The sequence below is a fragment of the Eublepharis macularius genome, chromosome 6 (assembly GCF_028583425.1).
Source record: "Eublepharis macularius isolate TG4126 chromosome 6, MPM_Emac_v1.0, whole genome shotgun sequence".
In the NCBI taxonomy this organism is placed as follows: Eukaryota; Metazoa; Chordata; class Lepidosauria; order Squamata; family Eublepharidae; genus Eublepharis; species Eublepharis macularius.
Window position 1 is genome coordinate 55,694,489 of NC_072795.1, and position 14,326 is coordinate 55,708,814.

Below are 14,326 nucleotides of genomic sequence, written 5' to 3' on the forward strand. Positions count from 1 at the left end.
CCTATGGCTGTTTTCACACAGCTTACCTTACCTGAATCTCTTTATATGCTCTCAATCTATACTCTCCTCACAAAGTATAAACTAGAATTTTAAGAAACAAACAGCAAGGAAAACCAATTCAGCATTATCCATAGCTTCTAAATTCTGCCAGAGTTCCCTGCTTACCTATATGGTGGCATATCCATGTCCAGATGGCCCTGACTTTTTCGAGGTCAGTATGAGCTACACGGAGCAAGGTTTTTACCAGGTCCTCCACGCTACTCTTGGCAGTCACCTGTATTACAAGTAGCAAGCAGATCATCAGTTTCAAATCAGACTACGTGATATGGTTACATTCTGTCTTCTTGTCAAATACAAATGAGCCAATACTGTGCATCTGATTTGCTTTTCCTTTACCTACCAGAACCACTGGGTTGGTCAACAATGTGGTTGATAGAAAAAGCACATTAGATTACAGTGTGGCTCAGGACCAGGGCTCATTTCGAGGGGGAACGCACAGGAGTGCAGTTCCGGCAGTTCCCCAAAGAGGTCACATGTCAGGTGGCCCTGTCCACCTGACTCTTGGCCATTTTGGGCCCGTTTCAGCCTGGATTGGGGCTGAAACGGCCCAGATCAGGCCTCTGACGGGTGGTGGATCACTCTCCCACTCAGCAGCAGCCCGATCCTGACCATTTTGAGCCCCTTTTTGGCCATTTTCAGCCCCTTTTTGTCATTTTGGGCCCAATTTCAGCTCTGAATGGCCAGGATTGGGTCCAAAACAGCCAGGATAGGTGATGTCAGGGGGTGTGGCATATGCAAATTAGTCATGCTAATGACACACTTCCGGTGATGGCAAGGGGCGTGGCATATGTTACTGAGTTATGCTACTGAGTTATGCTAATGAGTTCCTCCAGCTTTTTTTCTATGAAATGACCCCTGCTCAGGACAAATTTATCAGCCAACATTTTTAGTTCAGGAGCTTAACTTTTAAGCACTCATTACTCCAAACATGACTTTCATCAGCTTTTCCATGCCACTTTTGGAGGCTATCTGTGGCTGCAAGTCTTTGGCAATGATGTCAGATAGGGTTACTTCCCCTTATTCTGTTTATGTCCTTAGGGTGAGATCAGGCACTGACAGCTCTAGATCCTATTTAAACTGTTTCCTTTCACGTGGTATGATTGTTGTCAGCCAGGCATCCTCAACTTTCAGGCCAAAGGTGAGATTTTATTACCACATAATTTCCTTTACCAGCCATTGAAAGAGTGTTATAATTAATCTAAAGATCTGGGAACCACACAGTCAAAGATGTATCTTGGACTGCTTGCTAATATGAAGTATTCAGCGAGTTATTGGATAAAAATTAGAGTTGCCACTGAAATGGTGCCTAAAGCAAAATCTGAAGCAAATTTTAGAGCTTTCTAAGGTGAAACTTCGAGAAACTTTAATTATGTGTAACAAAGTTTCTCAGGGGCACTTCAGCACTTCTCTAGATTGTCATCAGCTTTTGTCTAAAATGACATTCAAAGTGAATTTGGAGGCTTCTCCTCAGGTAAACAGCAGTGGAATTTTGGGAGAAGCCGAGAAAACTTCCATATGATTAGAAAAAAATCTCAGAGGAAATAATCACAAAATTAAGATAATCTGTTGAGCAGACTCCACCTCTATGGAAATCCAATTTGTGTTTGGTCACCAGTTCACATCTTCTACAACAAGATTGAGTGAACTCTGTCACAGGATGTTTTGATGGCCACTACCTTAGACAGCTTTAAAGGGATTAGACAAATCATGGAGGATAGCTGCATCAATGGCTATTAAATGGAACCTGATGTTCAGAAACAACATACTACCGAATACCAGTTGCAGGGAGGAACAGGGCAATTAGCCACTATGCCCATGCTGATCGGTCTTCTAGGACATCAAGTTGTCTCTGTGTAAAAAGAGGCTTCTGGAGGAGATCACCCATTAGTTTGATCCAACGGGCTCTTCTTATGTTCTTACATGTATTTGGAACTTTGGATTGCCCTGCTCTAAGAAAGCAACATCTCCACTAAAATGATTGAGGAAGAACATGCTCAACACAGAATATAAGAAACAAATCAGCAGTACCTAATGAAGCTTAAAGTAACGATGAACTGTCTGTGTTTTGCACTTTATCCATGTAGAATCAGGTTTGAAGGAGAAAAGTGAGCAATAGACATTGGCCATCATCAGACTTCAGCAAATTATATTTTATAACCTGTCCAAAAAGCATGTTAGCTGCAGAATCTATTTTGCTCTTAGGTATCAATCAATATCCCAATTCTCCAGGAAATCTATCACATCATGAACAAAGGACAATTCGCACTGTTCGAAAAAAATGAACTATGGTTTATACTAACATTAAAAAAAATGAATGTGGTTTAAACTAACACGCTGACAAGTTGATTCACTACACACTTGGATCGCCACAAGTAGTTTAACTTTTTTCCACACATTGCTGTTGGACATTCCAGCAATTTGGGATCATGGTTAAACCATACACGGAATGCTGAACAGTCATCACAGTTTGGAATAAGCACAAAACCAGGCTCTGTGAAGTGGTATCACTGCTGATCCTTCAGTTATTCAGATTCCACAAATATTCCATGAAATATAATTATGAACCAGTCACGAGAATCAGTCCATTGATTTTGCATGGCTGATACAGGAGTTCTAAAAGAAGCAGGAGTTCAGATGGAGCTCACAATGGGATGATCTTTATGATGTTTTACCTTTGTTGCATATGAATCCAATTTCTCAAATTGCTTCAGATCTAAAGGCATAGATTTCAAGCAGGACTTGTCCCATGGGTAAGCTGGAAACAAACATGCAATCAGAAACAATCATTCTAGAACGGAAGACAAATTTCCACGGGGCACCTAAGCAAGGGCCTAGACAGATGTTACACTTCCCATATAGGGTTGCCAGCTCCAAGTTAAGAAATTTCTGGAGATCTGGGGATGGAACCTGGGGAGGGCAGAGTTTGGGTAGGGGAGGAAGCTCACCAGGGTTTGTGATGCCATTGAGACCACACTCTGAAGTGAAGGGAACTGATCTCTATAGTCTGAAGATCAGTTGTGATTCAGGGAGTATTCTACCCCACCTGGAATTTTGGCAACCCTATTTCTGCAAGTAAAATTATGGGTTTATGCTATTCTCAAGCTGAAAGTTGGCGGGGTGTGCGCGTGCAAATTTTATATACTCCGTCTTCTTGTCAAATTCTAGAGTACAATTCTAAGGCTTCTTAGAGAAAATAACAAGCATGCTCTAAACTGAAGGGAATCCTGGGATAGCATCATGGCGATGCACATAGGATTGCCAACTCCATGTTGGGAAATTTTTGGAGATTTGGACATATAGTCTATGGATGACAGGAAATGGACCTCAGAAGGGTATAATTAGGGTTCCCAGGTTCCTGTGGGGATGGGAGATCCCCTGCCTCCAGTAGGCCCTTTCCTCTGCCACTGAGTAGAGCGGCAGGAGAAAAATTAGGGGAGAAACCATAGAGTTTTGCCTGGAGTGCCTCCTGGCAACATGCTGATGCCACTTCTGGTTACACAGGGAATCACTCCAACCCATCACCAGTGACATCATTATGTTGCAGGCAAGGCCCTCCCACCACTTGAGTCTCCTTTGGTTGCCAGCCTTATGCTGGCAACCCTAGGTATGATGCCATAGAGTCTATCCTCCAAAGCAGCCATTTTCACCAGGGGAATTGTAGTTTGGAGATCAGTTGTAATTCCAGGAGAACTCCAGACCCCACCTGAGTGATGACAACCCTAGGTGCACATTGGACCTTCACTGCAGACATCCATTGGAAGAGATATGGGGAGAATGAAAGGTGTGGCTGAAGATGTACAGACATGCAATTTGATGTACACATTATCAGGGCAAACACAGGTGGCAGAGTGGAGAAAATGTAACGTCTGGTTAGGCCCTTATTTGGAGTTACACTAAAGGCATTTTGACATGAGATGCGTAAACTGGATTGAGTTTTAATTGGTTTAAAATATGACTACAACTAAAAGTCCTGTGGTGCCCTGAAGACTGACAAATACATTTGTTAAGATAAGTTTTGTTAAGTCAGAGCTCCTTTCACTGGATGTTTGGGCTCCTGGGCTAGTAGGCAAGTACAGAGAAAAATGTTAACAAAGAGGGCTAAAAGGCGAAGCAATGAAAGAAATAGCAGCTGTTGTGTCACATGCAGAGAACAAATTCTCACAAGATCCAATCAGATCTTGCAATCTTTGTAAACATTTTTTTTCTCTTTCTTGCATACATACTCTTATATGTATGTTCCTGGCTATGTATGTTCCTGGCTATCTAGGACGACTTCTTCACATGACCAGCCTAAGGATGTACCATAGAGGCTCAAATCTATAATTGTACTGCCTGCTCATGGGCTTGCAACCCCCACACACCATCTACGCTGCATTGTGAGTTATCTGTACATTGGCTGATGCACATCTGAACTGAAAGACTCATCTAGCAAAGCCCCATCTACACAGAACTGGAGGCAACACACATCCAGGCATGGGGGCCTTTTCTGATTTTTAAAGCTGGGTACAAGTTTCTTTCCCATTTTATGCTGCATCAGAGCTACAGTAAGAAAACTGAAGCAAAACCTCTGTGCCAGAAGCACATTTCACAGTGTTCCTTGGTCAGGCTTGATTCATCCTCATTGCCAGATTGTGATTAGTGAAGGAGCAATCACAGACAAGGGGTGTGTGTGTGTGTCACTGTCACCTAATGATCAGCCATCTGTCTGTCTCAAACCAGCACTCAAGCAGAAGGCATCTGTCTCTTTAACAGGCTTGTTTGTTTATCTGGCCTTCCACTGAAGAGGGTTATTACAGTGACCTAAAGAGAGCTAAAGCAGATTTACGCACTTAAAAGGTTCCTGCTCTATATAGCTCAGAAAATTACTTTTTGCCGTTTGGGAGCTGGGTAGTTTCTTCAAATTGGCGATCAGTTTTAGTCTTTGTCAGGCTATAACTGAAAAGGCTCCCTTAGCTGCAAAATTTATAATAACTCATACAGTCATATGCTGTTACCTTGTAGAAGTTAGAATTGTGTACCAGGCCTCCGGCATGTTGTGAACACTGAAAGAAGGCAATATTTAAACACTTGTAACATAGGGCAGGCATTGACTAGCCTGCTTTCAGATACTTAATCTAAGACTTACCTTAAAGGGGGCATGTGTCTGAAACACTTGCCCCCTCCAAAGGGAATGTGCCTTCTAACTCATGCGTGGATGAAGTAGGTATGCTGCTTTTACACACCAACTGAACTGTTTACAAAAATGAGGTTGCACCATAGTGCTCTTTTGTTTTATAAAAGGCTATGTCTGTGTTTCAGGATATTTGCAGCCAAGATAAGTGTGCCATGGCAGTGAATTCTAAAAGTATTAAACCTTTACACCCTAAATGGACTACAACTTGGCTACTTGAGATGGCAGGGTAGCCGCTTGAAGGAAAGTAGAGATTAGGTGTTGGTCTGCCCCGTTTGCATTCTGAGGGAAGGAGCTGATTTTCATCATCTTCTGAGAGAAGTTTACAGCTCAACTATAGTTTACAGTACTGTTTTGGGCAGCTGAAGTAAAGTTGCCAATGTTCAGGTGGGGGCATGGAGATCCCTCCAAATTACAACTGATCTCCACACTTTAGAGATCAGTTCCCCTGGAGGAAACAGCTGCTTTGGAGGATGGAGTAAGGCATTATACCCTGCTGAGGTCTCTGCCCAAGCTCCATTCCCAAATCTCCAGAAATTTCCCAACCTAGAGTTGGAAAACCTATGCTAAAGGGCAGTGCCTGGTAACCACTTAGTAGCTGCTTCGTCAAAAACAGCACTCCAGGATTTAATCCATAACATATTAAAGGGTAAATGCAGCACCAGTGTGGAAAGAGGTGAAGTATAGTAGATACAGGAGCTTGTTCATTGCATTTGGCTGCTCTGCTTCTGAAATTCAGTTTTGAAGACACGTCCAGCCTTGTAGGAATCTCCTTTACTAGCTCGCACTTCTAGTGGCAGTGGTATATATCCTCTATTTGCCAGTGTTATTCTTGGACCTTGGAGGACTGTGAAAGTTATTTATTCTCATTTGCCATGAACTTAGTGATATATTCAAGCTACACATGGCCTCCTAGACTTTATAATTCATACCTAAATAAAATAATCAATCAAACAAAAGCTCCTGGCTTTGAGAGTCATTACATGGGTCTCTGGCCTTGAGCCAAACATCTATGTGTGCAGTCATGTGCAGTATAGTTGCCTCTATTGCTTTTCAGGATCTGTCCAATAAATAAAAAATAAGTAGCAGTAAGTAATCAGTAAGTGCTATCAGTACACAGTGAGTGCAGAGGGAAGGGCAAAGGGGAGGCATTCAGTTTCCCAGACCCTCCAAACAGATGATAAGTGACATATGGCAGGGAGCACCATGCGCTCTGCCTTTGGTGCTGAATGTGGGGAAGTTTTCTCCAAGAACTCCATTTTTGTGTGTGTACATCCTAGTAGGACAAGGATATAATGTGCAGATCTATGTAGTCATTATACACATAGATCTATTCATGTCTTCATTTTTGACATTTAGAAATGCAATTGGAAGGATTCCTTGGACATAAAGCCATATTTCCTTTCCATAATAGTTTCATGACTGTCTTTGACATTAACTGAATAAAACCTTTATAGTTCCAGAATCCACTAGAGTTAATGCTGTTGTTGGTGTTATCACATTGTTACACTTAAATGTACATTTGTAACATAAAAATGTTTTTCTTAAAACAATACTTCCTTTTCAGAATATTTTGTTCCTTCTGTGAGAACTACAATGTATATGTGGGATACATGGTACAGTACAGCTCTGTAGTTACCATGCTGATCTTTCAAACCAGGAGGGCGGAGTCTGCGTTTTCCATTCTCTTGAAAACCTACAAAATTGTGAAAAGAATGTGAGAATGATGGACAGGCAAGAGGACAGACAGATAAAAACTGATGGGACAGAAGGACAAGGTAAATATGGAACAGTCTCTCATTTTATTATCAAGAATCTGCTCATAAGGTAATCGCTTTAATTTTTCCCTCAGAGAAAATGTCTGCAAAAATGAATGTTGTGACAGGTATGTTGCAAGTATTTATTTTGTCCTCCTAACTACAACTGTTGAATAGTAGTATACAAATCAAGATTTTTGTCACTCTCAAATACTCCTAACTTTTGTCTTATATGTATGGGTCCTCTGCTTTGTTTCCCTTTTAAAAAATAAAATCAATTCAATATGATAATAGAAAAAAGATTGAGAAATTGGCTCCAGAACAATGGGATAATTCCACAAAATAAAATTGCCAAAGTGCCAGAGCTGGAAATGTAAATGTGACTGAAAATAGAAGTGTGTCTGTGTGTCTCTAGTAAATTGGGATGGGTAGGGAGATTCGGTGAGCTTCTGACATATTTTGTATCCCTCTGAAGTGGCCTTGATATCTTTTTGATGCATAATTTGCTGTTTGATGTCAGTAATCAATCCTCCCTCCCACCAAATGTGTTTGACACGTAGGCAATTATGTTGTGAAAAAATGGAACCATTAACACAGATCCAGATATTGGATGTGGGTTTCCCCCCATGCAGTACCATTTTCTGGACTAAGGATCCTTGTGCACCACAAAATACATAGACAAGTCTGATAGCAGTGACTGCTGGGAGAGTGTGGAGGGGAAGGTGAGGCCTAGTCACCTGTTTTGGAAGTGGGGACTAAATCAAGACACCATGTTTTCACACTGCTTACCTTTCCTCGCAACGACCCGGAACATCACGCAAAAAACCATGGAAGATCGTGTTTTCTCGCATGAGATTTACGCGACATCATGCAAATCTTGCGTGAGAAAACGGGATCTTCTGCGTTTTTTTGTGCGATGTTCCGGGTTGTTGCGAGGAAGGTAAGCAGTGTGAAAACGGCTCATCTCTGATGAGTGATTACTAGGGTACATCAACTTCATCAGTTTGGTAGAGACATCATTGATTATGTAGATTCATGATCATGAAACATGGGGATTCATTTCTGGTTTCAATTTTTTAAAAATCCTGCTTTCCACTAAAACTCTCTTGAGATGGCTTTTATGTAGCTGGAAGCAGCATGTCAGAATCCTTGGATCAGGTGACAATGCCTTTCCTGTTCAGTTTGTTGTGTTCTTATCTGATATTATTTGAGATAACCTCTGTACTACTCTCACATTGTGTAATCCACCTCGAGTCTCAGTGAGAAAGGCGGAATATAAATGACATAAATAAAATAAATAAATAAAATCATTACAAACAATGCATGTGAATTGAACTGAATTGCTATTATTTACCAAATATAATCTTAGGGTTTTTTAAAAACTGCTTACCTTTCCCAAAGGAGAGTTTCTTAAACAAATGTGGGGTAGAATTTCTAGCATGTACCTCTACTGTTACATGAGTACCTAAAACCAAGAAGAATTTTGGAGCTGATCAAAACTGGACACAGCAATTCAGTCTGTAAACGCATATACAGCACAAAAGAACAGGGGGGAAAAAACTATTCTCCCATGTCATAGTATCATTTCATAATACCACATGCTTTTTGTTAATCAACTCAGAATGTTAGACCCTCTATTTCTATTTCTTTCCATGCTATCCTCCACCTTCACTGTTTATTCTTTTGTCCATCTCATTTGTATTTTTTAACAAAACCATAGCTGCCCTTCATGAATGGCTTCCATATATATCTAGCCTACCATCATGCACACTTTCAGAATAAGCTATTTAATTATTCTGAGGATCTATTTTATGGCAGTTCATCATTATTTGAGAAATATCTTAGAAAGAAAGCCATGAGGGACTAGGTGCCTTCCTCAAGTCAAGATACATTTTGACAACTGTGTTCCCCTTGCATTCAATGTTACTTCACCAAACAGGGAAATTGACTAGAAGCCTCTGGGTCCTTACAAATGTACGCTATGATTTTATTTGGTAGTATCTTTCCAGACACTGAAGACAAGTAATTGATGTGTTATTTCTTGATTCTTCCAGCTTCCTTTTTTAGAAAATAAAGAAAAAAGTGTTCTTTGTTTTGGTTTTTTTTTAGTTCAGTCTTCTGTTGGGATTCTTTCTAATCTTACTCTGCCAGGTATGATTTACCATTGTGCTTCCAATATAACTTGTTTGAGAAAAAGATTTACAGCATAAAGCCATGGGATGGGGGCAGGTTAGAAGCTTTGCAGATTCATCAAGAAACAGCAAGGAGAACAAAGGTTAATCATCAAACTCAGTCATTATGGTTTTTAAAATCTACTAAAGACTAGAAAACAATCTCCATCATGCTGTGTTTTGCAGGAATGTTCAGGTTGCTACTTTCAGAGGCATCGTGTTGGACTTGATGAATCTTTAGTCTGATCTAGCAAGTCAAATCTTATATTCTCATCCAGGTACAAAGGAGATACTCACAATGGGCATCAGAGATTGGAGAATGTCTATTTATTTTACAAAATGTCTATCCTGTCTTTCTGCCCTCACAAAGGCCAACAAGGCAGCTAACACAATAAAATCACATTAACCTCCCAACACATCATTAAAACAATTAAAACCCAAGCTAAAATACATATAAAAAATAAAACCAACAATTAAAACATTAGGTAAGACGACGGGATTACTGCCGGAACATCAAAAAAAAAAAGTATCTTCATCCACTGGTAGAAGATGGCAACAGAATGGGGCAGATAAATCTTCCTGGGGAGAGGGCTCCAGAGTTTTGGTGCCATAACTAAGAAGGTCCTCTCCTGAACTGCCTCCTGCCTAATCTCAGAAGGCCAGGGCACTTGAAGCAGGGACTCCAAAGATGACCGTAGTGAAGTGAGCAGGTCGGTTCATAAGGGCTAGGGATAATCCTTAAGGTATGCTGGTCTCAAACCATATAGGGCATTAAAGGTCAGCATCTTCACCTTCACCTAGAAACAGTTTGGGAACCAGTGTAGACAGGCCAAGACTGGAGTAATATGGCGGGGGGGACGGTGAGAAGGGGGAGAAAATACTTCCTCAAAAGTACTGATAAACAACAAGAAAAAAGGAAGTATGCCAAAGAGTGACTCAGTACAATATTATTATCTGTACCGCACTACAATTAATTCAATGTATCTACATGAAGTTTCCAATTATCTACAACAATTCAATACACATGCATGGAGAGAAAATTAAGTCCCAATGTAGTAGAATTCTCTCAAACTATGCTGATGACGCCCGAAGGTACACAGTGCCAAAAAGGTCCAGAGTATAGCTGGTTGGTGGTTGCAAAACAGGTGGCAACGAGCTACACCGGTCTCATTCCTTTCGGCTCGTTTCAGAAAGGGTCCTTCGTCAGGCCACAATTATCCTACAATTCATATTACAAAATATCAATATCAGTCCGTTTAGAAACATACCAATAGTTTCATTTCTCCAACCATACTTACTACTTCGTCAGGCGAATTCGTATAGAGAGTCAACTATCAGTCAATATCAGATGCTGAAATCAGCTACCATATGAGGTGGAAGGGGCACGCATATCATCAGTTAAATACAAAAGCTCAAGGCTAATTGCCAATTAACACATATTATTACATTTAAAGGAACTTTACCAATAAATACATTGCACTTTTCCCAAATCCATTTCTATATTCAATTTTCACACACAAAACCAATATAAATTGTACATCAGGATGGTTCTAAAATCAGTGGAAGAGTAGGGGCAGCCACCCAGCCAATTACACTACCACACCACACAAAGTCACTACATTTAAAGGAGTATATCTAATAAATACATTGCACTTTTCCCTATTGCACTCTTATATTCAATTTACACAACCGTTAATAATGTGACTCAAAAAGAAACTAATACCAATAGAGGAAGGAGGAACAGAACGGAAAGGGGAAGGCTTCAACAAACCGAAAAAAATTCATTCAATCCCAACCAGAGGGAAGAGAAAATCTTTTTTTGGGGGGGGATATCTTTCAAAAGCCAATCCTAAGTTTAAAGAAACACCGAATAGTCTATGTCATTATTCAAACCCTCTGGTAGCATAGTGTGTAATTTAAAAATCCACCTGATCTCAGCCTGTAGGAGAAGGCGTTTATTAAAACCAGGACTCTTTATTACCTCCAAGACTGAGTATCTAAAGGTTCTATCACTTCCGTGTTTGTTCCAAAGATGTTGGTAGAGGGGCGTGTCTTCACTATGATTTTTGACCCTTGATATATGTTCCTGCATGCGTAAACGCACTGGGCGAGTGGTGCAGCCCACGTATGACAAGGGACAACTGCATTGTAAGAGATACACTACATTGTTAGTGTTGCATGTGGAGAAATCCCTGGGTATTATAGGGTTCGGGAGTTTCATCTTCCTAAGGTCTAAGCAAAGGGCACATACACTACAATGACCGCATGGAAAGTGTCCAAGCGGTAGATTATTTTGTTTAATTGGACTCATAAAATCCGAGTGCACTAGGAGGTCCTTTAAGCTTTTAGTTCGTCGGTATCCTACTTTGGGCGGAGCCTCACAGCCTGGAATATCTAAAAGGACACGCCAATATTTTCTGATGATTCTCACTATTGGCTCGGCCAGGGGGGATTGATCAATGGCCCAGGTAATGCCCGTTCTCTCTGTGTCGCGTTGTCTATAGGATAGCAATTGTGAGCGGGGGCGAGCGATCTGCTCTCTGTTTGGCCCGGGAGATCACCCAAGCTGGGTATCCCCGCGCCTTAAAATCATTTGCCATCCTGCTAGCTTCTTCCTGATAGTGACATTGGAAGGAAGCGTTCCTTTTAATGCGCAGAAATTGCCCTACCGGGATGTTCTTTTTAAGTACCGTTCGGTAGTAGGAATTGTACTGCAGATAGGCTGCCCTATCTGTTGGTTTCCTAAAGGGCCTCACCCCTAACGACGTGGCTGACCTCTTAAAGACCACCACATCCAAGAAAGGGATGCTGTCCCCGCTGCCCTGGTGTGTAAATCGTATATTTTCATCTAAGTTATTCAGCCATTCCACAAAACTCTCCACCACTAAAGGGGTGCGCATTATGCAAAAAATGTCCCTTCTATAACTGTCCGAGCCTCACAATGGGGAATTGAAGAGGGACGGACCCTTAGAAGTCGAACGATACCCAATCAATCCTCGAGACGAACTTTTTTAGCGAGGGGCCGTCTCTCGCGCAGAGGCAGATACAGAACATAGTTTTCAATTTATCCAGCCGGCCACTCACGGATTTGGAAATGCAGGTTCTGAACAAAGGGTTGGGTTTCGTTCCTCGTCCCAGATATAACGCTCTCAATACTAGGATTGATCTGTACAAACTTTTTCGTCAATTAAAATTAAAGAAGTACTTTGGCAACACTCCCTCGGGCTCTTTATGTGCTGGACTTAAGAGCAGGTCCACTTTTACCCCACTAGTGGTAGACACCCAACTAGAGACATTTGAGAGATTAGTACTTAAGGAGGTAGCAAAAGTGGAGAGCCAGCCTGTAGGAACGCGGCAAAATCTGACAAGATTGGAGTGGGCAGCTTTACAATCTTTACAAAAAGACGAGGGAATTATTATAAAACCGGCAGACAAAGGGGGAGGGATTGTCCTGTTGGATAGGGAGGACTACCGACAGGAGGTCCTACGACAACTATCAGACCGGGAATATTATACCCCGATCAACCACGATCCCACGATAGAAATCCAGAGAATTATAAAAATATTACTGGATAATGGATTGGCCAATAATTTTATATCCCAATCGTTACATCAAGCTTTATTCAATCAAGACCCACGGGTGCCCGTCTTTTATTGCCTGCCCAAAATCCATAAACAAGGGCGTCCTCCCCCCGGGCGTCCAATTATTTCTGCGTGTAATTCGATCTTGGAACCGCTGGCGATCTATTTAGATAATTTCTTACAACCCTTTGTGACGACGGTAAAGTCCTTTATAAAGGACACCACCGACTTTATTAAATTAGTGGAGGATATGGAAGTTCCACCAGAGGCTTATCTGTTAACATTAGATGTTCAGTCACTTTACACTTCAATTCCCCATTGTGAGGCTCGGACAGTTATAGAAGGGACATTGAACATGCGGTCCACCTGTTTTCCCCCGACTAGTTTTCTTTTGGATCTTTTGGACCTCATCACAGAAAAGAACTACTTCAGATTTGAGAACCAATATTTTTATCAAATTAAAGGGGTCGCGATGGGGTGTCCCGCGGCCCCAAGTATTGCAATTTTGTTTATGGCGTTTTTGGAAAATAAATATCTGTATGACCCTGAAATTAACCCATTTTTGGAACAGATAATCTGCATAAGAAGATACATAGATGAAATTTTTTGCATAATGCGCACCCCTTTAGTGGTGGAGAGTTTTGTGGAATGGCTGAATAACTTAGATGAAAATATACGATTTACACACCAGGGCAGCGGGGACAGCATCCCTTTCTTGGATGTGGTGGTCTTTAAGAGGTCAGCCACGTCGTTAGGGGTGAGGCCCTTTAGGAAACCAACAGATAGGGCAGCCTATCTGCAGTACAATTCCTACTACCGAACGGTACTTAAAAAGAACATCCCGGTAGGGCAATTTCTGCGCATTAAAAGGAACGCTTCCTTCCAATGTCACTATCAGGAAGAAGCTAGCAGGATGGCAAATGATTTTAAGGCGCGGGGATACCCAGCTTGGGTGATCTCCCGGGCCAAACAGAGAGCAGATCGCTCGCCCCGCTCACAATTGCTATCCTATAGACAACGCGACACAGAGAGAACGGGCATTACCTGGGCCATTGATCAATCCCCCCTGGCCGAGCCAATAGTGAGAATCATCAGAAAATATTGGCGTGTCCTTTTAGATATTCCAGGCTGTGAGGCTCCGCCCAAAGTAGGATACCGACGAACTAAAAGCTTAAAGGACCTCCTAGTGCACTCGGATTTTATGAGTCCAATTAAACAAAATAATCTACCGCTTGGACACTTTCCATGCGGTCATTGTAGTGTATGTGCCCTTTGCTTAGACCTTAGGAAGATGAAACTCCCGAACCCTATAATACCCAGGGATTTCTCCACATGCAACACTAACAATGTAGTGTATCTCTTACAATGCAGTTGTCCCTTGTCATACGTGGGCTGCACCACTCGCCCAGTGCGTTTACGCATGCAGGAACATATATCAAGGGTCAAAAATCATAGTGAAGACACGCCCCTCTACCAACATCTTTGGAACAAACACGGAAGTGATAGAACCTTTAGATACTCAGTCTTGGAGGTAATAAAGAGTCCTGGTTTTAATAAACGCCTTCTCCTACAGGCTGAGATCAGGT

General features: G+C 41.6%; 1 protein-coding gene across 1 annotated transcript in view; it reads right to left on the reverse strand.

The window, feature by feature from the left end:
• Window positions 1–14,326, reverse strand: part of KY (kyphoscoliosis peptidase) — a 54,213-nt gene that overhangs the window by 19,584 nt on the left and 20,303 nt on the right. Inside the window, exons 4-7 of the mRNA XM_054982254.1 lie at window positions 8,378–8,452; window positions 6,870–6,926; window positions 2,733–2,815; window positions 166–274 (exon numbers count right to left, since the gene is read on the reverse strand). Coding sequence (XP_054838229.1) covers window positions 166–274; window positions 2,733–2,815; window positions 6,870–6,926; window positions 8,378–8,452 — 324 coding nt within the window. The remainder of the gene's footprint in view (window positions 1–165; window positions 275–2,732; window positions 2,816–6,869; window positions 6,927–8,377; window positions 8,453–14,326) is intronic.